General features: G+C 41.9%; 1 protein-coding gene across 1 annotated transcript in view; it reads left to right on the top strand.

The window, feature by feature from the left end:
* The first annotated feature begins 860 nt into the window (after positions 1-860).
* chs1 (chitin synthase 1) overlaps positions 861-26728 on the top strand; it is a 44123-nt gene continuing 18255 nt past the window's right edge. The window contains exons 1-12 of the mRNA XM_039738987.1: positions 861-909; positions 3613-3702; positions 12254-12393; positions 14554-14736; positions 16066-17099; positions 17185-17190; positions 18503-18598; positions 20531-20689; positions 21096-21243; positions 22973-23038; positions 24010-24250; positions 24364-24564. Of these exons, the coding sequence (XP_039594921.1) occupies positions 861-909; positions 3613-3702; positions 12254-12393; positions 14554-14736; positions 16066-17099; positions 17185-17190; positions 18503-18598; positions 20531-20689; positions 21096-21243; positions 22973-23038; positions 24010-24250; positions 24364-24564 (2413 nt within the window). The remainder of the gene's footprint in view (positions 910-3612; positions 3703-12253; positions 12394-14553; positions 14737-16065; positions 17100-17184; positions 17191-18502; positions 18599-20530; positions 20690-21095; positions 21244-22972; positions 23039-24009; positions 24251-24363; positions 24565-26728) is intronic.

The raw sequence follows: 26728 nt of genomic DNA, 5'->3' as shown, positions 1-26728 counted from the left end.
ATTGGATTCAACACCCTCAGATCTATGATCTGAATGTTTTACTTGTAGTGTAGTTGGCTTCCAATCACAAACACCACTGTGGCCCTCCAGAAGTGAGCTAGAGGACCTCGGTGACTCCGACTGGCCGTGTCCTACAACTGACCGGCTCAATGCGGCCTTTGCAGCCGTTTGCAGCGTCCACAGAACTCTAGCTAGACATGAGTGGTTACAGACATTGGCTAAGTGGTGAGTTTATCGCTTTGCCTGGTGCCACGACGCCCCATTCCTGTGCATTTGAGGTCCAGCTTTGTATCTCCTGCTGAATGATTGAGTGAGGAGGATTTATGAACATTCTAACACAGCTACAGGTTCAATTCATTTCCCAAACTTTTAAAACGCACTTCTATTCACAAAATATTAAAACATGTGCACAGTAGAACACAAAGACAGGGAGCATAACAAGCGCATACCCTTTAGTGACAGCAGGACTGAAAACCACAGGCTGACACGCCATTGAAGCTAACAGGTTGGTAAATTGTGTTTTGGACTTGTAATTATTCATCAGCTGACTTTCACAGTGTGAATTGTTACTTACTGAATTCTCTCAAAGAAATGTAATTCACTGTAGTGACAAAAACGAGAAGACTTTTTAAACTGGACAGAAAGGAGCAAACTGGGAAAACTGGTAGCAGACTACTAAGGGTTAAGTCGCCCTGTTCAGCCACCAATAAAAGTAACAGCATGGCAATTAACTCGGGTTGCGTGCCAGAAGAAAAACATTTTATGGCCATTGGACAGATGACAGCTGAACATTTTGAACTTTCAGTCAGCATATAGTAAATTACACCTTCTACCACTTTAACAACTTTACTGAGAACTCCATGGCTCTAAAGGCGAGGACACTTAATGACATCCAAGGGACAAGCCCAGGTAAGGTGTACATCAGGTAACAAGTGAATTACGTTAATTACAAAGACACTAAATGATTCATTTGTCATATATGATGCCTATCATTCTTGTCATCCATGTAAAGAAATGTGAACAACATGTTAGCAATTAGAAGACTGGCGACACAATCACCCCACTTTATATAGCACCTTTGACAATGTGCAGCATCAAAAAGAGCTTCACTGACTGCAAACAAAGTGACAGAAAACAAACAACTGCTTTGTGAAAAAGAAGAAGAAGAAGAACAATATGACGATGAATGGAGATAGTGACATGTCAGCCACTGAAGGGAAGAATATTCATTTCACAATCCGAAAGCTTACAGGTTAATCTTTATCATGGGTAACATGTCAGGAGTAGATCTTATATATGGATAAGGACTTCAAAGAAATAAATTCTAACATGATAGATACACAGATATGAGGCACAATATGATAGATAAGCCTACATATGTAAACTGCAGTCATAAATCTATCCATTATCCAACCCACTGAATCCGAACACAGGGGTCTGCCGGAGCCAATCCCAGCCAACACAGGGCACAAGGCAGGAACCAATCCTGGGCATGGTGCCAACCCACTGCAGGACACACACAAACACACCAAGCACACACTAGGGCCAATTTAGAATTGCCGATCCACCTAACCTAACGGAGTGCCCGGAGGAAACCCACACAGACACGGAGAGGACATGCAAACTCCACGCAGGGAGGACCCGGTAAGCGAACCCAGACGGGTCTCCTAACTGCGAGGCAGCAGCGCTACCACTGTGCCACCGTGCCGCCCGCAGTCATAAATGTTCCATGTAAAAACTAGAAGGAATATGCTGCAGCATAAACAGTCAAATACATTGGTGATGGGTGCCAAGAATGGTATTAAGGCAGCTGGGTGCAAAGATCCCATGTGTTGATATGCCTTTGGTGTCTCTGTGCACCTAAGCACCCTGCTATGCCAAACACTGTGAAGAGCTACGACTGGACAGAGACAGACAGACAGACAGACAGACAGGCATGAAAGGCACTGTAGATAGTCAGGTAACACTTTAAATTAGGCAGCACCTGTAATACATCTACCGGTGTTAGTTACCCATTCTTAATAAAATCAGGGCAGGGTCACATGGCAGCTGGAGCCGATCTCAGCAATCTTAGGACAACAACAACATTTATTTATAGAGCACATTTTCATACAAAAAGTGGCTCAAAGTGCTTTACATAATGAAGAATGGAAAAATGAAAGACACAGTACAAAATAAGTCAACATTAATTAACATACAGTAGAATAAGAGTAAGGTCCAATGGCCAGGGGGGACAGAAAAAACAAAACAAAACTCCAGACTGCTGGAGAAAAAAAAAAATCTGTAGGGATTCCAGACCATGAGACCACCCAGTGCCCTCTAATTTAGCAATACCATACCACCTATTGTGCATGTCTTTAGACTTTGGGAAGAAACCCATCAGGGCATGGGGAGAAGGTGCAAACTCCACTCAGGGAATACCCACGACTCAAATTACTGTGAGGCAGCAGTGCTACCCCTGTGCCACAGTGCCACCCACATACTGTTACAGATAGATGAAAACTCTTTTAATGCTGAAGGAAATTGCAGGGCTACAGCAGGAGACAAAAAAGGCACAAATATACATACAGTGTAAAAAGAATGATAATTCCAAGTATACTAATAAGGTACAAATATACATAACAAGAATTATCTTTCAGTAAATGAACAAAATGTAGGTAATCGCTGAATGTGATGTGATTAGAACTGCACATACTTCTAAGTTACAGTATCACAGCACAGGATGCCTATCACTGGCACAGTACCTTGCGCACGCCGTCACTCTCTGCTAAGATGTCTGCTAGACCATCTCAGTACCATTCAGCACACAGGTGACAAGACCACCTCAGCCATATTTTCACAAACACACACACCCTGCTCACTTTACCTAAGCTAAAACATACACATTCTAACAAACGATGACACTCTTGAACAATTTATACTTATTTTCCCAGAATTCCTGTCCATGCCTATTTAGCATACACTTCAGAATTGTATCTACTTCCCAAATTCAACGCTCCTGGAAAAGTAGCTCATGAATGTGAATGATCTAATAGGCTCATTTGTGGCTGCTTGCTATTTCAGTTACAGAACATTTTGATTACAGGATTGTCAGTTTATGAGCTTAGAGAAAAGCCAAGCAAAATGACTCCTTTTATTGGCCAACTAAAAAGATAACAATATGCAAGCTTTTGAGGAAACTCTGGCCCTTCTTCAGGCTTGGCTTTTCTCTACATTCATAAGGGCTAACACAGTACAACACCCTAGTACTACCGTTCATGAGCTGAAAGACACAGTCATACAGTAATCTCGGTCATGCCGTTTAAGAGTGATTATCTAAAATACACAAATTAAATATTACGAGTTGCATTTAGCATACTGTAAAAGCACATTACTGCCATTTCTACCCCAGAGGAATGACTTTTTTTCAGACTCTGCCAGGCAAACATTTATATTTCTGTTTTAACAAAATATACGATGATGGCTGCTTTTAGCCAATGATTCTGAGTGGCACTGGTGATGTCAGCTCCATTGTGCTCTTCACTGTGTCTCTGAACATCTAGTGTGGCGATTGCTATGAACACTTAATCTTAAGGAAGCTCTGTAGTTAAATCTCATTCTTCTGGGAAAAAGAAGAGCTTTTCCATGACCCCTTGGGTCACTTTGCCACTGGATTCTCTCTCGGTATACTGCAGCGTAAAGGTCAGAAGAGACTGACCAGACAGTGACCAGCCCAGACAGCAATCAGGAATTGAGTGGCCATTGAGTGACAGCGACTGGGGAGTTTCACATTCGCTTTTCTTTCCTCTTTGTTCTCCTTATCTGGCCAAGGATCTCAACCGACAAGCCCTTGGTCAAGTGCCAGCCTTGATACACACCACTACAACCAAAAAATAAGTGTTAGAAAATCTCACTTAACAAAACTCATTCTATTACTTGCTTTTTTTTTTAATCAATATATAACTTGCTGTGTTCTCAGACAGCTCCTTTCACAACAGGTTATCTTATAAGGCTGACCTAATGGCTACATGCAAAGTGACTGCAAAAGTAAACGCATATGCAGAACAAATCATGCGGTGCCAATTCAAACACTGACTTGAGTCGTTTAGGGGTGTTGGATTGAGAGTTCGCTACAAGGTCTACGGGTGAAGTGACTCAACTGAGTGACCCTTAAAGAAGTCACTTTGTCACTTTATGTTCTTAGGCTTACAAGTCAGCTCTTTTTACCTGTAGGAAACACGAGTGCCTTTAGTGATCATCCATATTGGCTAGAAGTCCCCCAGACTGGGTCGTTTTCCTCAGCTTTACACATGTGCCCACCTGTTGCCATACTAGAACACTCATCTTCAGTGTGGTCTCTACCAGGTGAATATCTTTGGTCTGAACCCACATCTTTTTTTTTTTTTTTTATATAAACATTTCATAAAATCTCTTTTCTTAGAAGTACTGTATATATGGTTGGACCGGCCAGCATTTTCCAGGTAAACATCTCCATCCATTAAGCAACAGATAACTTAGCTGGAATGAAAATGTGGGGCCTACGTGGGATATCTCCTCATCAGCAAATGTTCCCAAGTTACATAATATTGACACATTCCAGTGATATCTTTTGACATTTTATAGCTTATTGACTTGTCATCTTTTCATACAAAGGCCTAGATAAGCACCAGATGACTTAAGAGTATACCGAGTCAATCTCTGGCAGGGTGGTGGCCTCACATGTCTCTTGGTATGAAAGGACTTCAGAGTTGTTCCTCCTTTCTCACTTTCCCAGGGGTGGCTTCTTACCAAATGCTATGCCTACACTTTTCCCCTAACTGGCGAGAATCACGTATGGCTGGTCTGCTTCAGCTTCATCTGAGATGGCCATTAATACAGTTTACTTCGGAGAAAACCCAAGTGTCTTAGGCTGGCACATGTCAAATCTAATCAGAGTTGTATTTTACTAAAGCAGACAAGCCATGGCCAGTAATGTGTTGACAGGTGAGGAACACATAGAAGACGCGGAGGGGCACTAGCGGGCAACCACACCATTACAAAGAGCAGGGGTCTAGAAGTTAAGTCACAATTCCCCCACTGTCACTCCAAGATGAAGCTATTAGGTCTGTTATAGTTACAAGAAATTGAGTTTTTGAGGCAAAGCAGACAATTAGCCCCTGTGAAATTGTTCATTTACTGAGAATTCAGATTTTACATCCGATTTTTAAAAAAACGCTGCTACTTTATTATGAAAACCTATCAAGTGGACTCACAGCTCCATGGAGCCCCATCTCTGCCCACGCAGTTGTTTAACACACAGATCTGGTAACCAGTGACAATGGTGCAGATCAACAATAGTCACTTAACAAGCACTCAAGCCATCTACTTCAATAATAAGTTTAAATAACAAGAGCAAATGGTTACAGCCCGAGACTGGAGAAAAAAAAAAAAAATCTCCTTTTATTCAGCCTCAGACATCACCCATGGGTCACCACAACGGGTATCACAGGGTGCTCTGAACCAGTTATTTAATAAAGTCCACTGAGAGGAGGAAGAGGATGGCAGGGCTAACACTGAACCCAGTATTTAAAACATACTGACGGCTCACACACCTGCTCATCACATCTTCCATGCTGAGGACTTTAAAATGACTTAATTCCAGGCAGTAAAAAGTGTCATATGTCAAAATCTGCCACCTGTACTGTGTATACCATGTTAGAAAATATTAGAACATTCTAATTCAGGGCTGTGTTCAGAACTGCTTGAGGAACGCATTTCAGAAGTATCAACTGCAAAGCAAAAATCTGACGCAAGTCCATCATAAGGACAACCTGTACATACTGTATGGGGGCAATTTAGAGTTGCCAGTTCTCAGAACATATACTGTCTGTCTTTGGGATGTGGAAAGAAAACGTGACACCTACAGATAAAAACCCACAGAGATAGTGAGAAAATCCAAGGTACAGTATGTGTCTGGAATTTGAACCCAATATGCTCGAACTAATAGTGCTACCCACTGTGCCAACCACCCTCAGCTCCAAAAAAGAAAAAACATAATATAGTTCTTTTAAATGAATCTGAATTTCAGGCAGTTGTGTATCTCTACACCCAGACAGCAACCCATAAAAGTCAGGCTATAGAAATGTTATGGGCAGATTTGAGAATAATATTAAGAATCTATTAAGCCACAAAGTGAAATTATTTTAGTAAGCCATGATGTATAAAGTTAAATAACCACTTTAAAAGATATTAGATAGGTAGGCAGCACTTTATTTGTCCCAAAGGAAGAATTATTATTATTTTTTTTTTTATACACAGATGCTGAATAAATAAAATAAAATATAGTACAACAAACAACAAACCTCCTCTCAAACACACAAAAACAACACTAAAAAGAAAGAAAAATGTCAGACTTGACTAAAGATAAAAAGAGCCATCAAAGTCACAGTGTGGCATTATAAAGGCATATTGTCGTTGCTTTAAAGGAGCCCCAACAGCGTGACTTGACACACATTTGCTGATTAATTTGTTGACTGAAGGTCCTCATAGCTGGTGTGTCATTGTAGAAGATGTGCCGCTTTGTTCATAATGGCACTCAGCTTTGTCTTCATGTCCTCCTCCACCACTACCTCCTGCAGGTCCAGGGGTCTTCTAATAACTAAGCCTGCCTTTTTAAATAACTTCTGAATTTGGTGGGCCTCTCTTGAAGTGATGTTGCTGGCTCAGTATACCATAGCATAGAAAATCATATGCACCACAGAGTTTGAGAATAAGTAAAGGGTACCACTACCCATGTGAAAGGAACACTGACTCCTTATTAAAACAAAGCGGGAGTGCTCTCCCCTAGACATTCTCGTATACTCAGATATGCGGAGGGATATTTGAGGAGTAAACCACAAGACAATGATTATAATTTTTATATTATGTACATTAAAAGAACCATCAACAACAAATCAAATTAATAATATATTGAACAATTATTATAAAAGTTGAATAAATCAGACTCTGATTTAGCAGCATAAATAAAAAAGTACAACTTCCGGTTAGCAGAAATAGCCCAAAAGTTGATAGAAATCTACGTTTTGTACCGAATACTTGTGTGCAAAATCTGTTTGACCTGTTTACATACACACACAGATAGACACACAGACATAATTCCAAAAATGGTATATTCAGGCTCTGGGAGGTCTAAAACGTCAAGGTTCACCAAAATCTCGAGGTTGAATTTTTGGACGATTACAATACTTTGCCTATACTTCGTATACGAGAAAAGTAAGAAAAAAAGAAAAGAAAAAGAAAAGAGTCCGAGACATTGAAAACTTCACCTGCTGTCAGATTACACAAAGTCTGATGATTTAGACACAGCAGCTTGTTCTCATGGTTCCAATTACCATTTTCTTGCTTCTCTTTCTCCCAGCAGTTAAGGTCTTGTCAGTTCCTGCCCTAATGGCTCCATCCTCAGTCGAGTAACGATTCCAAGGAACCTTTAATCCTTATGCACAAATCACTTTTGAGCTGGCCTTCAGTGACAGGCACTCTCTCTGTCCTCTTAGATTTCTCCCTGGTGGCTTTGAGTATCTCTGCAGGGGCCTGTTTAATAAATATGTAGCAGGGGGTCTCCATGAACCACTACGTGTCTGGCAAAGCGTTACTCTACTAAGTAATGCTCCCCAGTGTCTTTCCATTACTTATTTGTCCTTGAAATATCTACTTCTGGGGGACCTTCTATTATTTCAAAGTCCTGTCTTCTCCACATGGTAATACCTCAGTCACGAAGAGTCTGCTCTGCCCATTCGTACACTAGAATTGTATCTTTCAATTTCCACATAATTTTAAAGTTGTCATATCTCCATGTTCTTTAAATAAGTCTCTTATTTTTCAAGAATAATATTTTCCTTGATCCCCCAGGACACCATCCCATTGACATCTGCAAAGTCAGCAACATAATGATTTGACGCATTATTATTTTTCCTCTCATGTTTATGACACCAAAAGTAGCAAAAATGAAAGGCCCACAATGTTGGCATAACTATAAATGTGTGTCGGCTACTAAACATTAGAACACTCTGGACAAGAACTGGCCATTCAGCCCAACAAAGCTCGCCAGTTCTGTCCACTTATTTCTTCTAAAAAAACATCAAGTCGAAGTTTGAAAGTCCCTAAAGTCTTACTGTCTGCCACACTACTTGGTCGCTTATTCCAAGTGTCTATCATTCTTTGTGTAAAGAAAAAACTTCCTAATGTTTGTGTGAAATTTCCCCTTAACAAGTTTCCAATTGTGTCCCCGTGTTCTTGATGAACTCATTTTAAAGTCACCATCTCGATCCACTGGACTAATTAATTCTCTTCATCATTTTAAACACTTCAGTCAGGTCACTTCTTAGTCTTATTTTGCTTAAACTGTATATGCTCAGCTCTTTTAATCTTTCCTCATAACTCATCCCCTGTAGCCCGTACTCAGCCTAGTCGCTCTTCTCTGGACCTTCTCTTGTGCTGCTATGTCCTTTTTGTAGCCTGGAGACCCAAACTGCACACAGGACTCCAGAATAGGCCTCACCAGTGTGTTATAAAGGTTGAGCAGAACCTCCTGTGACTTGTACTCCACACATCAAGGCGCTATATAACCCGACATTCTGTTAGCCTTCTTAATGGCTTCTGAACACTGTCTGGACGTCGATAGCTTAGAGTCCACTACGACTCCTAAATCCTTCTCATAAGGTGGACTCTCGATTTTCTGACCGCCCATTGTGTATTCAGACCTAACATTTTTACTTCCTATGTGTAATACTTTACATTCACTGACATTAAATTTCATCATCCACAAATCTGCCCAAGCCTGTATGCTATCCAAGTTCTTCTGTAATAATATAACAGATTCCAAATTATCTGCTAATTCTCCTATCTTGGTATCATCTGCAAACTTAACCAGCTTGTTACTTATATTCCTATCTAAATCATTTATAGATATTAAAAATAGCAGCGGCCCCTAGCACTGACCCCTGCTGGTCACCATTCTTAACATCAGCCAATTCTGATGAGGTAACAGTGTATGAAGGGTGGCCTTTGATTCATTGGGAGTCCCCACTAAGTTTGTGAATTCGGGTCTGAGTGAAAACCAACCGTCTTTGAAGTACGTAGGCTGCCACCTGTTAAGAGGTCTTTTTTATTTTTTTAGCTGGCACCGTAACATATAAATAGGGTTACCAGAACATTGATCACGACAGGCGAAAGTGACAGATAATGTCCTTACTCACCCACAAGATCCTGGAAGACTTTCTTTTCGTTTTCCTTTCCCCTGTTCACGTGGGCAGGGTGCCCACCTCTATGACGTTCACGTATGGACGGCACTTCGTTTCCAATCGAAGTTTCCAGTCGTCCTGAATACGGTCATCGGCTTACAGTCCGCTGCAGTGGCTATTAATTGCAAAATACAACGCCGATACATGCAACTCATCCGTATCAACAAGTTTTCTTACTATAGACATGCGCGAGGCACAATTCTGCACTCCGCTTAGCTTTGTCTTCAGCCATTCTCTTTATCTGATCGTATATCCTTCCTTTCTGAACACAATGTAACACGGCTACAGCTTTTCTTCCTTTTAGTATTCGTGCCCTCCTCAAGACTCGTCTGCATGCCGTTACGGGTTATAACCAGAGCGCAAACCCAGCGTCAGCACCACTTCTTTATAAAGACTCGATTTCAGTCCGCCGAAAATTTACAGATTGGTCCCGGTAACCAATCAGCAAGAAGAACGTCATTGCTCTTGAAGAGACGCGTTCTGCCCGCCAAAATTCCCAGATGAGTCCGGGCAACCAATCAGTAAACACCGCGGTACCTCTGCACACCCAAGTTCTTCCCGCCAGATGCGTGCATTCCACTTAAAGCCGATTTAATTCTAGGCGGCGAAGTACGGATTTTTAATGCAGCGTAGAGAACAAATGGTTAGGGAATAAAACCACGAGGTTAAGAATGTTCCGAGTCTTTAAAAAGAGTTTGATTTTTATTTTTTTCAGTTATTGCGTACTTGTAACTGAGGTGACCTAAACGATCTTTTAAAACTACACCTTGACATTTTAAGCAGAGTTCAGGTATCCGAAGGGAACAGTCAGTGAGAACGCAGACAGCATAAACGTAAGTGCATAGCTGGATTACAGTGAAACTGTGCGTGTCGACCGAAGGGGTTAAAATGAATGACAACGACTCTGAATCATCCAGTGGCAGTTTCAAAGTTATTACACAGCGGCCGTTTAACGATCATTTCCCTTTGCGGTTGAGATAGAGACGGCAAGTAAACTAACGAAAACAAAAGAAAGGATTGATTTTATTTATCAGGTTATTCGATTTTATGGATCATAAAGGGCAAAGGTTTTATTTACGTAGCAGCTGGTTGGCACAACAGGCAGAAATGGAAAATTCGGTATCAATAGAAAGTTAGGCTTATCCTTTAATGACATCGGCCTTGTGTGTGTGTGTGTGTGTGTGTTGGTGACACTCTTGAAAAAGAATCGCCCGTCATATTGGAGTGATAAGTGACAGCTGATCATGTCGATGGAGACTTGTGTGCTCCATCTGAGCTGGCTGTGCTACCAGTGCGCCGTATCCACCATTAATCCGAAGCGAAGTGACGGAGCGCGAGCGCACGAGAAAGTTTTGGTGCCTTTTCAGATGTTAGATGACAGAGCCGCAGCTCCACGTCTGAAGTTCCACCATAATCCTGATACGTTTACTTTTCCATTCATTTCAGCCCACTTTGCCTTTACTGTGTTCTGAGAAATCTCAGGTTGGGAAGACTGGAGTTTCAATGTCCATTTTTTCTATTCACTAATTGAGGTGCCAGATAGTCCTGATATGTTGTTTGTGAATTTGCACACATCAAGTAAGAGTTTCACTGGACTCTGTACATGGGACATTAATGAACTTATAAAACTAAATAGTTATGTAAAAATACTGTGTAGTGTAGCGGCTAAGGCACTGGACTTTAAACCTAAACGCTGGTGGTTTAATTCTCTGTGTGACCCCCACTGAGTCACTCAGCCTGTGATTGAGCTGTAAATAACTGTAATGTATTCAGTTACTGTAATCCATTTTGGATAATGAATCTATGATAAACATGAAGAGTGGTGTGTTGTTCTCTACAAAGAGAGGAGAGGTTAGGAGCGAGCATTGACTGATACAGCGTGTCGTCAAACCCACCACATGATAAGGACCTGAGTGCCAGCCATGCAATGGGTGACACCTCAGCGCCATACTAGATCAAATGGTATGGAACAAACAGTGTGAGGTTTTTTTATGGTGGCTGGAGTGCCAGTTCTGCAACCAACCCCCCAGGTTTTTCTCTGCAGGTTGGGGGGCCCAGATGATTAACATCGTACTCGGGATGGAGCAATTGCAGGTTAAGGGCCGTTCTCAAGGGCTCAACAAAGTCACTTTTGGCCTTTATGGGATTTGAACCGGCAACCTTCCGATTTCCAGTGCAGATCCCTATCCTCAGAGCTACCCTACCACTCCACCCTCACTCAAACGGCTCATTTTAAAGTGACTCACTATGTAGAAGACACAATGACGCTGTATGAAGTTTAGTTTGATTGTGTGCCTCTCGGCCCGTGACTTCACCTGCTAATGTTTCTACTGTGAAATTATGGAAGCGGCCCTGCTGTTCTAGTAAAGCATCTTGGGATGGAATTTAAAGCAGAGCAGCACTTTTCAACAAGTCACAAGGCACAGGGTCAGCTCTTTTTATTATGTGGGCCCAAGGTGTGCCAGTGCTTTCTTGGTAGAAAGACAAAAGAAAACCTGCAGCACACTTGTCATATGCAAGTCTTCTTTGATTTAAGTGTCAGCGAAGTTCATCCATGACAAAAGGAAAGCTTCTTTATGTTTGGTTATTTTTCTGTGCCAGGTTGGTAAAGTGGTGGAATTAGCAGTGCTGCTGCAAATCATAACCTGGGCATTTCATTTTGGGATATGAATGTTCTTGCTATGTCTGAAGGTTTTTTCAGGCTCTCTTTGTCTGTTTCTAAATCTAAAGATGTTCATATTGGGTTAATTGGCAATTCTATATTGGCCATTTGCGACTGTATGTGTGTGTCTAAGTGGGACTAGTGGTGGGCACTTGCCAGGATAGTCTCCTTCTCCCCACCATTGGTTTAGGTCTGTTGCAATATTTTTTCAGTGTACTATTAATGGTTGTTCCTTCATCTGCATTATAACAGGACTTTTTTCTCTTCATTTGCCACATGGCATAGCCTGTAAATGTCTCAGATCTGTAGACACTCATGTTGTTCTTTTATGCCAACAGGGACACGTGGGACCCATTCCAGTTAAACCCAGTTGGTGCTGAAAAAGAAAACAAGCGGCAATGCTTCGTTCTGGCCCAGCACTTGGTAGCAGTGGTGGTTGGACTGTTTGTTTTGGTGTCGGCCTTCTTCAGTAAGGTAAGCGTGTTATTGATTTATTTTATGGAGCATTTAAGCAAATGGAGAATATGAGGCATGTTTTCCTTGTGTTACTGTGGGTTTCCTTCCACAGTCCAAAGACATTCAGGTTAGGTGAACGGGTGTTGTTAAGTTGGCATGTGTTGTGTGTTCACCTTGTAATGGACTGGCACCTTTGGCCCAAAGTACTCCTGGATAGGTGACCCTGCCCTGGATAAATGGGTTCACAAAATGGATGGATGGATGAATAATAACAATTGAACTGTTGAACTGTTTAATATGATGAAGTGAATTCATATGTTCCCGGCTGTTACTGTAAAAGCAATTCTTCAACAAGGACATCAGGACAAAAATGAAATGTTGTGAAAGGTAGATTTTGCATAAACATTAGGAAGTTTTCTTCACACTGTGGGGTCCACGGCCACATGGAATAAGTGACCAGGTAGTGTGGTGGACTTTAGGGACCTTCAAAACTTCAATTTGGAGATGTCTGATGACTTAAACTCAACAGCTTGTTCTCATGGTTCCAATTACCGTTTTCTTGCTTCTCTTTCTCCCAGCAGTTAAGGTCTCATCAGTTACTGCCCTAATGACTCCATCCTCAGGGAATTTTTAATCCCAATGCACAAATCACTTTTGAGCTGACCTTCAGTGACAGGCACTCTCTCTGTCCTCTTAGATTTCTCCCTGGTGGCTTTGAGTATCTCTGCAGGGGTCTGTTTAATAAATATGTAGCAGGGGGTCTCCATGAACTACTATGTGTCTGGCAAAGCGTTACTCTACTAAGTAATGCTCCCCAGTGTCTTTCCATTACTTATTTGTCCATGAAATATCTACTTCTGGGGGACCTTCCATTATTTCAAAGTCCTGTCTTCTCCTCATGGTGATTCCTCAGTCACCTACCAAGAGTATCTAACTGTCATAAGAACTCTTTGAAAGACAGAATGTCCACTTTTAACAAGAAAAGGACCAGGAGATGAAGAGTTTGAAGGACTAAGCAAGTCTATAATGAAGAAATCTGAGGAGAGAGTTGAGACACTTAAACAGCAAAATGCTGAAACTGAAACCTAAATGGCAGCTAGAAATGTTAGGTCAACAAAGTAGCTTAAGTTACATTATTTAGTGTATGCTTTTATACAAATCGGGCAAGAAATCAAAGACCTGGGCCCTTTAGCATACCCCTTATCAGCTGAATATATGGCTTTGGAGGTGGGTGACGCATTGTGTCCTAGTGCAGGGGTCGCCAGCTCCAGTCCTGGAGGACCACCGTGGCTGCAGGTTTTCATTCTAACCCTTTTTTTAATGAGTGCCCTGTTTGTGCTGCTAATTAACTTCTTGTGAATTCATTTTAATTGACTTGCTCTTTTAAGATTTGTTCCCCTGAATGTCTTTGTCGTTCCTCTGAATTGCTTCATTTCTTTCCTTAAATGGCACCCAAACAGAAATGAAACGTGAAGTGAGTAAGCCAACATAAGACCAACCAAGTCAGGGCCTCAAACTCCAACCAATTTCACTCCAGCCAGCTGCTTAATGAGGTGCCAATTCTTGTCGTTAATTAAACTCATTCTTTAATTCCATGGCTTGTTGCTGCTCTCATTGTGCAATAGCAGACATTGCTGAAATTGTTGATTTTCTCTTTCTAAGAGCTCTGGTCAGATGTTTTGGGGACCTGAGCAGACCAACATTCCTAAGACCTTCATGGTACTTTATTTTCAGATATTGTATGATGGACACCAGTTGTTTTGGCTCGTTTTGTATCTCATTATTGTTTGGCTGCTAATTAAGGAAAAAGAAACAATTAAGGGATCAGAGTCTTCAAGAGCAAGAATATTAAAATTAGTTCAAAAGAAATTAATTAAGAAAAGGGTTGGAATGAAAACCTGCAGCCATAGTGGTCATCCAGGACTGGAGTTGGCGACCCCTGTCTTAGTGGTTGAAGCACTAGACTCAGAGTCACAAGCTGAGTGCCCGTCTGTGTGTAAACAGTGGTACTTGGAAGGTAACTAGGGATGGAGTCCCACATAAACTTTGGGTTGACCCAGTCTTCAGTACACAAATGAGCAGACAAGTCATTGGTCTCCTTAAGCATTCCATGTTGTCACCATCCGAATACAGTTAACACAATTACCCATTAAGCCTTCTTCTCTTTCTCTTTTCCAGGCCTCTCTTCTCATTCTGATGACCTTTGCCAGCCAACAGTCGCTGAAGAAGGCAGACTGGCCTTTTTATCTCCTCATGGTGGCGTGCACCTTAGTGGTGCCCAATGTGCTGATTTTCGTAAAGTCTCTGTGGAAATGTCTCTTTAAAAGTTTTTCCACTCCTAGAATGAAAACATTGGCACTGGTAAGTCAGGAAACAAGAACAAAAATCAATCAATTTTAGAAGCGGCGAAGCAAAAGAAAACAGGAGGCGGCTTCTGTGTTAAACCTGCTTTGGGCTCTTCATCACTGGGCATGCAGCCCTTTGGTAGAACAATTGCTGCTTATTAGGTGAAGAAACTCCCCTTATGTTCCTCTTCTTTTAATTTCACACAGGGAACAATTTGACTTTTCAGTAGACACGTCAGACAGGTTACACAAAAACACAGACCTCTCGTTGCTCCGCCGGGCCCCCTTTTCAACTTTCCTGCTGGCCCTTCTTGTGCCCAGCAGGCCCTACTCCAGTCATCCAATGAGGACCATCCCCTTTGGGGCTGCTGGGAAATGGAGTTCTTCCTGCAGTAGCACTGCTACACTCTCATTCTTCAACTTGCTTTTCTCTGTCTCTTCCTCACTCTCCTGTCTTTCTTTCTCTTACTTTATTCTTCTCTGCCATTTCCTCATCCTCATGCTCTCCTTATTCATCTTTCTCACTTTCTCTCTTCTTCACCAGAAGAGATTCTTTTCCGTTGGGCTCATGAGGAAGGCCCTTAACCTGCAATTGCTCTGTCCTAGGTATGCCATTAGTCTGCATCCAGCCCTGCAAGCAGGTCCTCCAACTTACAGGGAAAACTTGGGGGTTGGTGGCAGGATTGGCACTCCAGCCATTGTAAAAGCCTCACACTGCTCCAGCGTAGTGCTGAGGTGTCACCAACTGCACTCGGGTCCCAATCCAGGTGGTTTGGCATGTGGTGGGTGCAGAAACATGCCATCAGCTAATGCTCCCGACCTCTTCAACTTCATGTCTGTCTCACTTTTCCCATGCCTCACCTTTTTGTAACTACAACCATCAGCACCTCCTATTGGTGCCCACACATAAAGACTCCTTCCATGGGAACGAGGAGAAGAAACCCTGAGTTCCCATTCCTTCCTCTGACTTCAGAGTTCACATTGAATGTTCTTCTGGTGGTGGCATCATCTCCAGATAGGCTAACTTAATCTGTCTGCTGTAGACACCGATGAGAAGTCCACTCCTTTCCCGTCACAATGAGGTGAATTTTAGATTTTCAGCCCTCGCTGAAGAAGATCACCAGTGTCTGTCATGAAGTGTCTTCTTCTCTGTACTGTAGAGTGACCAGTCTGAATTCTACATTTGCTCACAGGTGGGGTTGTTCCCTGACAGCGGGTTTCAGGTTTCTTTCTTAGTCTCTCCTTGTTTAGCAATGTCCACTCATGTTAAAAATACGATCTCCATTTAACCGTGGACCCCTTATTCAATTGGACTTGAGTTGTATTGTCTTTTTCTCCTCTCTAGGTGTGCCTGGTGGAAATGCTGGTGTCACTGGGATCTGCACTAGTGGCACTCGTCGCCATGCCCCAGCTGGATATTCTCACCAATCTCTTCCTTTCAGGCAGCGTTTGTTTTTTTTCTGCCATTTTTCAGGCAACTATGCACCTGAAACTGCAAAACTGGAAAATCATTTTCCCCATTTGTTCTTCCGTGCTGGTGGTGATTGGATACATGTTCATGGGCGTGGATTATTTTATACGCTCAAGTACTGACATTGGCAAGAGCTACACTGACAAATTTATTGCCATTGCCTTTGCCATTTTTGGGACTGTGCTTGTGTCTCTTAACTGGTGGGAAAATGCATTTCGGGCAAGTGAAAGGATGAAAAATACACTGGAGGAGATGGAAAAATCTCGGAATTTCATCTATTTGATCTCCAGTATTCTGAGGACAATGGTTGTTGGTGGTGTTTTTGTGATATGTTTTATCTTGAATGGTGGAGACTGGCCCTACTTTCAGAAGATCCCTAATGACGTAATGCAACTAGGAATTGGCATTTTCATGCTACAAGCTGCGTCCTCGACTGTGTGTCATTGGTTCGGAGTGGTGGCTTGCAAAATCCATGCGGTCAAGAGTAGCTTCGCTCTTCCCACAATATTCACCACACCAGCCATACTGATAGCGTTTTCGGTTGCTGTTACCCTGGAGTACGGTTTGGTGTTTGTTGGTGACGGTATTAACAAGAAATTATTCTGCAGCCAGTTTTTGCGTTACCAATCCATGAACTCAACCAAGTTGGTCTTAGACCAAGTGGCCAAAAGCATTTGCCAGACACCAGTGCTGGACACAAAAGAACCCTGGGGCACAGCTGTTTTGGGGCTAGAAGGCTTCTGCCTGTGGATGGCACTTTTGTGCTGCACGTACTACATATGGAACTTGAAGCTTCACAAGATCGAGAGAACCTCGAAAATATTTGTGCGGCGAATGTATGAAGCGGCCTTTCTTGATCAATCCATGCTTCTAAACACCAGGATGAAAATCCCAAATGAGCTGAAAAGGTAAGACTACGTGGAGAATGAACATTCATTTTGTTATTACGTGTCAGATGTGGGTGAGAAGTGCTACAAATTCAAAATCTAAAAGGGAGTCGTTCAGTTTGGCTGGCTTGGCGGAGCTGTGGTCACTCTCACTGCCTTAATTCAATTCAATTCTGTTTGTTTTTGTAGCTTTGTAACAAGTTAACTGGTTAAATAGAATTACATATTTTATAGAAAACATAATTAAAATAAGGAATTGTCTAAACACAACATAAACAAAGCAAATTCAAACTGATTGACGTGAACGAGTTCTAATAATAATCAGTGCCCAGTAAAAGCGCTCACCTGCTTGGTTTTCACATTTTATTGTCATAAAACATTGAATCACGTCAGAGTGAATTTGGGTTTGATCGACAGAAAAAGACTCTTTAATGTCAAAGTGAAATCAGATCTCTGCAAAGTGATCTGAATTTATTACAAATAAGAAAATGTGCACCTAATGTGGCGCACCTAACTCATCGCTGGCCAGTCCCGTCATCAGTTGAGTGGAGATGACTTTAACACGTGTGAGGTGCACACAACGACAATCGTGTGCCTGGGGATGCCACCTCTGCATGAGTCCAGACAATAACTAATGACTCCTGGCTGGTAGAACAAGCTGCCCACCTCTGTTCGAGGTTCCGACTCCCATGCTGTGTTCAGGAAGCATCTGAAGGCTCTCTGGGTCGGTGAGTTTCTGTTTAGCTATTAGCCGTTAGGTTCTGTAAAGCTGGGAATTGTAATTAGCTCGTATTGTATGTTGGTTCAAGCTTTTCACTTGTGGAAATCCAGTCTGTCCCCTTGTCCTGTCACACTTGTTCTCGAACAGTGCCCAATTCCGATTATGTTGACCTCTTTTGTAAGTCACTTTGGGTGAAAGAATCTCCTGAGCGATTAAAAGTAAATGTAACTGTAGACACTGGGAAAAAAAACCACAGACTCCAGTCACTCCAAGAAGGAGCCCCAGGTCAGGCAAAGATAACCATTAGCAATATTTCCTTATTTCAATTCATATAAAAAAATCAACAGGACACTATTATTACACTTACTTATTTGGCTGATGCCTTTACCCACGGTGACTTAACCACATTTGAAATACGGTTTGGTTGCATTTCTTTTATTTTTCGAGCTGGAGTTCAGGCATTTGAGGTGATTTGCTCAGAGTCATATGGGGCCAGTAGCGAGATTTGAACCCACAGACTTACTGTTTCAATCCAAAGCCTTAACTGCTTTGCCACACTGCCTTATTAATGCTGCATAATGTGCACTTTGGTCAGTGCCAAACCTACCGGGTGTGCGCCCCCTTATAGAAACCACAAAGTCTTATCATCCTCAGGGAAACCAAATTCTTAAAAGTGAATTTTGTTTTTTCCTTTGTTCCTCAGTGAAGAAGATGTGGAGAACTGTTTTATTTACCTTTGTGCCACAATGTGGCATGAAACATACGATGAGATGCTTAAGATCCTTACTTCCATGTTCAGGTAACTGACTCGTCTTCTTTTTATTTCAGTTTTTTGCTTCTTTTGTTTAACAAGTGACGCCCCTGCAGGTCTTCCATTGCACATGAAAACATGCGCGGCGTGGACGCTGATTACTCTGAGTTTTTATGTCGTGGAAGAACTCATAGCAGCCTGACTTCTCTCAAGAAGGCACAAGGAGTCTCAGAAGGGCAGCAGAATCGGGCGTTTATTGTGTGAGGCATACTCGGACTCAAATCAAGTCAAATGAGCGCCCAAGGATGGGCAAACCACACTTTTATTACAATTCTTAGCTCCCGACACGTTTGTCTCAGTCATCTGACTCCCTTATCATTCCATTCCCTGCTATCCTGCCTCCAACTGCTTCCACCAATGTTTCCCAGTTTACTGGGTGCAGCGTCTTTCCCATGCATCACATATGCTTGACAGGGCACTAATCCCACCTAGTACTGGTCCAGTGGTCGTCACCAATATTTACAACCTCAAGTTCATATCTCTTATCTGGAGTAGCGGAATTCACTCTCCCCATCCTTCAGTGCACACTCGACCTTCAGTCTGCGATACATTGGAGGTTCTTAGCTCCAGTTTGATTCTTACAGTGCTTGTGCTTAATCTACTCTCTACATATAAAATCCTAAGCCTAAAAGTGCAATGATTTTATGTGACTTTTTATGTCATGTTTTTTGTCACACTTTAAATCAGGCTTATCTTAAAACTTACATATATATGTTGGTATCATTCTTTACAGAGTTTATCAGACTTTAATGTGATGCTGTTAGATTTTCAGATTCTTATTCCAATTTTAAATTATAAACTAAAAAATATCAAGAACTCATGTCCCGCAAGACGAGATAATCTATCTACTATATAGTGCCTTGCATTTCTATCTATCTATCTATCTATTATATAGTGCCTTTCATGTCTAGGTAATTTCAAAACATGATGAAAAAATAAAATATGATTCCAAAACCAAACTGAAAAGAAAGAATAAAGTGAAACGTTGTACGTGAATCAAAACCCCAATAAAAATGAACAAGGCCCAAAGAAAAATGTATTAAACTCTGAGAAATTATTACAAGTCGCTGACATTGATGACACCGGGCAGATGTATGACAGAAAGTTGTATCTCACAGGCTGGCCTGGGTATCTGGGAAGAACAAAAAGTCTGTGTGTTCAGTCGGCAGAAGGACAGGAGGACTTTTTAATGTGGCCACCGACCTTTATACAATCGGTCCGCAGACATCACACATGGAGCGGGCAGCTCCTGACGCCTTCTGAGTAAAATCTTCATGGAAACAGCAATGCTAAATAACAAAAGATGGCAGTGTAAAAAATAAAACAAAATGGCCTAGCATGATAACAATAAAATTTATAACTTTTATTAGGAGGCTTCTGAGAAACAAATGGTGTCCCTGAAGTTAAAAAAAGATCCCTACTGATTAAAACTGACCATAATAACATTGTGCTGCTTGGCCTGCGACCGCCACCATCCTCAACAGGAACAGCAGATCAGGAATTCGCCCAGTGGAGAGGAATTGATGGAAATTACAAGCTTGGCGCACATGCAGTGTTGTTGTATGCATCATGGAAACAGACTGTGCCTCTGTAGTAACACTGCCAGAAACACAGCGTTTAGCACATTTTTAAAATTTCTTAATCATTTTTTACAAGTAAACTGTTTTATTTGATTTTTGATTTGATATACAGTACTTTATTAATCCCTGAAGTGAAATTGTTTTTTCACATGACCTTTGGAGGTCAGAGCACAGGGTGAGCCATTGTACAGCAGGGCCTTGTTTAATACATTTTATTTAAATCCAGGCTTTCATTCGAAACCTTTTGAAACGAATGAAACACCTGATCAGGGTAAATATGGAAAGTAGTAAAACTGAGAAATATCTGCACTTTTGTATTCACTGTAGCTTTTCTCCTTAGACTGGACAGATACCGAGGAGACCCATATGAAGAACACAAAGATAATTTTGAGTTTGAATGCCACATTTATGTAGATGATGCTTTTTGGAACACTGACGGAGTCCGGCTCACTAATACATATGTAAATGATCTCATCAATGTGATCATCGAGGTTTACAGGTAATCCCATTCCCTCCCAAACCCTTTTTTATTTTTAACATCTTCTCATAGCCCCTTCTGCCAGCTGTTTGCTTCTGCCAACATTTGCATCTGATGTTCCACCCCAGTCCCTTAAGCCATGTGACCTGGCTCTTCCTTTTGCTCTTTCCTACATAGTATCAACAGACAGTGGGCGGGGCTGGGGTGGGGCGGAGTCACATACATTAATAGGAGGGGCAGGTAACAGGCAAATGGAAAAAGGCTGAGGCGGAGCTACAAACACAGATAACAGGGGCCAGCATGCAAAAGTGTGGGTGGGCAGATACCCACCCAATGGCTGACACCGGCTTTGTATCTTTAGATGAGATGTGTTAAATAGTTGTACTTGTATATCATCCAATTCTTGTTTTTATTGTTTCACAATTAGGGTGTTTACTAATAAAGAACCAGATGAAGTCACTATTTTTGAAACCCCATATGGTGGGAGAATATCCTGTGTGCTCCCAGAAGGAAATATGTTACATATACACCTGAAGGACAAGCAGTTGATTCGGAACAAGAAAAGATGGTCTCAGGTGATTTTTGCTTATATTTATGTAATATTTTGTCCATCATTCCGAGGATGTAATGTATCATCAGAGTATTGTATTATGAACATTGTATCACACTGCAAATTTGTATGTGGATGGATCAAGTCTATAAACTCATGCCTAGTAAGGATATACAGTATTGGAGGTTTTAGCCAAAATGTGCCTTGCCTCAGGCGATGATATTTAACACGCCAGCCCTGATTATTGTAAGTATATGAATATACTGTTAGCTACTTGATTTTTAGTACACTTGATGATTTGCTGTGAATTTAATTATAATTATACAAATTTGTTACTAAAGTGTTTTGTCCAACCACCTTCTTTTTTTGAATGCACAATGGGCAGTCTGAAAGTCAAGAGTCCACCTTATTAGAAGGATTTATTAGTCGTAGTGGACTCTAAGATATCGACTTCCAGACAGTGTTCAGAAGCCATTAACAGAATGTCAGGTTATATAGCGCCTTGATGTGTAAAGTACAAGTCACAGGAGGTGATGCTCAAGCTTTATAACACACTGGTGAGGCCTCATCTGGAGTCCTGTGTGCAGGTTGGGTCTCCAGGCTACAAAACGGATATAACAGCACAAGAGAAGGTCCAGAGAAGAGCGACTGGGCTGATTCAGGGCTACAGGGGTTGAGTTATGAGAGAAGATTAAAAGAGCTGAGCCTATATTAAGCAAAAGATGATTAAGAGATGACATGATTGAAGTGTTTAAAATTCTGAAGTTATGAATTGAAAAAATTTTAAATTAAAAATTATGAAATTATGAAGTGGATCGAGGCTGCTATTTTAAAATGAGTTCAGCGAGAACACAGGGACACAGTTTGAAACTTGTGAAGGGGAAATTTCGCACAAACGTCAGGAAGTTTTTCTTTACACAAAGAGCGACAGACACTTGGAATAAGCGACCAAGTAGTGTGGCAGACAGTAGTACGTTAGGGACTTTCAAGCTCAACTTGATGTTTTTTTAGAAGAAATAAGTGGAGAGGTCTGGCGAGCTTTGTTGGGCTGAATGGACTGTTCTCGTCCAGAGTGTTCTAATGTTTTACTTAGACGGAATCAGTCATATTGAAGTGTGGCCGTGTGATTGGCTATCTGCAATACTGGGCAGGTGAACTGCATCAGGTAATCACTGAGCACATACAAGGCACAGAACTCCTGACACAGACCACTGAACTTCAGATGCTTAGCGCCACAGCAGAGTGCAGTAACACAGGGTCACTACACAGCACAGGCCATCCTCAGGCTTCAAGTCTGCCAATACAATGCCTGCCATTGCCACTACATGAGACTAATTGACCACTGTAGTTGGATTTGTATCCTCTACATTGTATGTGAAAAATGACAATAAGTCAATCACATCTTGTTTAGGCATAAGATCATAAGGAATGTAACAGTCAAGAGGAGCCATTTGGCCCATTAAGCTTGTTTGTATAGTTAAGAGCTAAGCTGATCCAATATCTTCTTCTATTATCCTTCTTAAAGGTTGTCAAGTTTTCTCCACCACTCAGTAGTTTGTTTCAGATTCTCACGACTCTTTGCGTAAAGAAGTTCTTCCTGGCTTCAGTCCTAAACGCACTTCCCCTTACTCTCCACTGGTAACCTCGAGTACGTGATTCACCCTTAAGCTGTAAGAATTGTGCAGCCAGCCAGCATCCTGTGTTGTCTTTTACAGTTTCCAGCATTTTAATTCTCATTATTTTCTTCTTTTCAGATAATGTACATGTACTATTTACTTGGTTGGAAGGGATATCTTTCCAAGAGACCTCATAGTTTACAGGTAATTGTTTTCTTTTAATTCCTAATAATAATTCCTTTTGCCACACAAAGACAACAGTGAGTTGTTGATGGAGCGAATGCCAAGATTATACTCCACGTGTGCCCATCACGTGTGCAGGTGGGGCGCTTGACTGGACAAAGGAATGAGAACATTATAAGTGAGGTAAAACTGCGCGGCTCCACAATCAGAAGTAACTCATGAGGATGGAAAGGAGTTCCATGACTTTAATTAGTACCGAGCACTTACAGTTTGAAGGTTCTGCTTCATGTGGCATCTTAGGAACTCCCTGGGCTGGCATTAAGTTGTGACAGGTTACTTGGACATTTGACCCTTTAAGAGAAGGGTTATCCTGTGAAGGTGCATGGTTGGCACAGCAGGTTGAGCATTGCCACTGAGCACTCCAACCCCATTTCAATGCCCCTCAGGGAGATGCATGGTAGTGGAGTTAGTGATGTTGTCTCAGAGAACTTCTGGTTAGAGTGTGCCTGTCTTCTCTGAGTCCCCTTACGTTTCCTCTGGGAATGTACTCTGTAAGTCCTAAGGTAATGGTATACCTGGTTGACTGATGATAGAAACTGAGCTGGCACTCTACAATGATCTGGTGATCTGTTCCAGAGTTGCCTTTGTCAACTACTTGCAAACCCATATTAGAAAAATCAGATCTATAAATGGAAAAGCAGCCTTGTACCTTGGAAACAATTGGACAAGCGATCCTCCGTGTTACCGCAAAAGGAGTAAATTTAGTGACCCTCACTCTATAAACCTGGTTAGGAGATGCCAGGGCACGCTAATCTGTGCTGTAGCCCTGTGCCTCCTCATTTCTGTTTTCAGTCCATTCCCTCCATTCTGTCTCCTCAAGTGATTATGTGTGGACTCCCAGAGAAATGTCTACAAGCCAGCGATGTCTGACCTCGGGGAATGTGTCCACTTCTACTTTTATTGAGAAGTTTTCTTTCCTTTCTCGTTTACAGACCATTTCTAATCCCTGCCGAGCCAGCCTGGTGTCGCTCTCCATGAATGACAACATTTTCATTTTACCTCAAAATGAAAGTGACAACAAAAGGAAATATGTTGATGATGACAACACGTACATCATGGCATTGGATGGGGACACCGACTTTCACCCGTCTGCTTTGATCCTCCTTGTAGATCGACTCCGAATGTATCAAAACGTTGGTGCGGCCTGTGGAAGAATTCACCCAACAGGAATGGGTAGGAGACTTTACTTACTTGTCACCTTGACCCTTTATCATGTGGACAACTTCGCCACCCGCGTGATTCCAGTTACCCCAGTGTTATACTTTTCCATCTTTACTTATTTTCAGGACCAATGGTTTGGTATCAGAAATTTGAGTATGCGGTGGGCCATTGGCTGCAGAAGACGGCCGAACACGTCTTTGGCTCGGTACTCTGCAGCCCCGGCTGCTTCAGTTTATTTAGAGGCTCGGCACTCATGGACGACAGCGTGGTCAAGAGGTACACGACAACAGCCACAAAAGCTGGAGAGTATGTGCAGTACGATCAAGGTAACTGGCTGTTCACTGGCGGGCTGTTTGTTATGCTGCCGCTCTCGACTTTTTACTGTGTTGTGTTAGGCAGTAGCGCGTCACCTCTGTGTGAAAATGACGCAGTGAATAACAAACGTTTCAAATTAATTGTTTTGCCTGAATAATCTTCAGCAGATGCAAATAATTAAGCAATGGATGTTTACCAGCATAAGTAAGTTAAGTGACCCGGCCAGATATTATTTTATGTTTTGCAGGGCACCTCAGGGCGGATGTACAATGTGTGATGTTTGTGTATGTTATACAAATGGCCTCTGAAAAGGAATGACTTGTTGTGTTATCAAGAAGTTCATGATGACTGGCCTACTCTCACGTATCCTATTCTTAACACGCACATACACACTTATGAACCCTAGGGGTCACTGTTGGCCCTTAAACCCAACAGACAGATACTCAGGACACAAGGTAAAAGCACTGAGAAGTATTTTTAATTCTTTTTCTTCTCCAAACCAGTGCCGCCCAAGCACCACAGCCCCAATAATACAGGCAGCTAACGGTAATTAAACACAAACACAATTCCCTTTCTCCTCCACATCTCCCAGCAAGCTTTGTCCACCTCCACCAGCAGTCCTTTATATAGTCCTTGACCTGGAAGTGCTTCTGTTCAACCTCCCATGTGACTTGCCAGCACTTCCGGGTCAGATGGAGAATTCCAGGTCTTTGATCAGCTCGGAAGTACTTTGGGACTTCCGTCCTCGTGATCTGTTGGTACTTTCAGGCTAGGTGAGAATTTATTCTCTCACCATCTTCCCTCAGCGTCCTCTGGCAGCATCCACAGTACCCAGCTGGGCTGTGTTGCCGAACTCCATGTCCCATAGTGCCCTGCAGGAATCTGGGGAGCTGCCATCTAATGTTTTAGGGGAGGCATTGTCCTTGAAAAGCTGCCTTCCCCCATCTCCAGGGCGTCCCGGCTGGGTCTCTTACAACACACAAAACCCACACATACTCACACTTAAGCACTGATTATGACTAATGGCTGCACAGCCTACCTGTGCCATCCACACTGGGAAAGGTGGTTTATTTTATGCAAGGGATCAGAAGATGAAACATCATTTTGAGTCGAGCCTACGCTGATAACCAAATAATCAGTCCTATCCTTCATCAAATGAAAACTCCGATCCCCAATTACTGTTGCCAAGAAACAAAAGCAGATTCTTTAAAGCAGAAATGTAACCAAAGCACACGCCAAACAAACGGCACCTTGTTTATGATCTACTCTCAGATAACCCAGAAACCCTAACATGGGGCCTTTATGCTGTCATGTCACTGAAGTCACACATCACATTTCTCGAGATGGTGGTTCCTGTAACAATAATAACAACAACATTTATCTCTAGAGCATCTTTTCATACAAATGATGGAGCTTTGTAAGTGCTTTACAAGATGAAGAAAGAAAAAATATAAAAATCAAGTTAAAATTAAGCAATACGAATTAACAAAAACTAAATGGAGTCAGAAAGACATGAAAAAAAGTTTACAACCTACAAACTAATCCAAAAATATTTGAGGAGCAGGAATGAATTCTGCATGCTTCAAAATAACAGGAATGAAGTACAAACAAAAAGCATGCTGAATACGCTCTTAATCAAATTATAAAAATCCCAAACTATAACACAATCACTCATCAGTGATCCACTTATGGACTCACTGACTTTGGCTTCAGCAGACGACATGGGTGACCCCTAGGATGTCCCCTAAACAATAAAGAGTGGTACACCTTGGGCATCATCACCACCTAACAATTAGCCCACTATTAGAGGCATCCCTCCTCCGCAGCTAACCCTGTAGTAAAGAAGTGGCTACCTGGCCACACTAGGTGCCCTGTAGTTTCTCTCTGTCACCCAGACAAAGCATAGAAGATTAAAGCAAACAATATTTATTGAAAGCGAAAAATACCAGTAAAAGTTAACAATGGCAACAAACAGCAGAAAGGAGATAAATAATAAAGAATAACAGCCGGATGTAAAACGGTAAATGCACTTCTGTTTCAAAGAAAAAAGTCAATTCACTTAAAAAGGTTCTCTGAAGGAACTGAGTCACTAAAGTGAATTGAAATACCCATCACTAGACATGAACTGGAGATACAGGCGACAGACATGAGCGAGACAAAATGGTGAATGTGTGG

This window comes from Polypterus senegalus, chromosome 16 (genome assembly GCF_016835505.1).
Source record: "Polypterus senegalus isolate Bchr_013 chromosome 16, ASM1683550v1, whole genome shotgun sequence".
Taxonomy (NCBI): Eukaryota; Metazoa; Chordata; class Cladistia; order Polypteriformes; family Polypteridae; genus Polypterus; species Polypterus senegalus.
The sequence above is the reverse complement of the archived record's forward strand: the minus strand, read 5'-3'. Positions and strand labels throughout refer to the sequence as shown.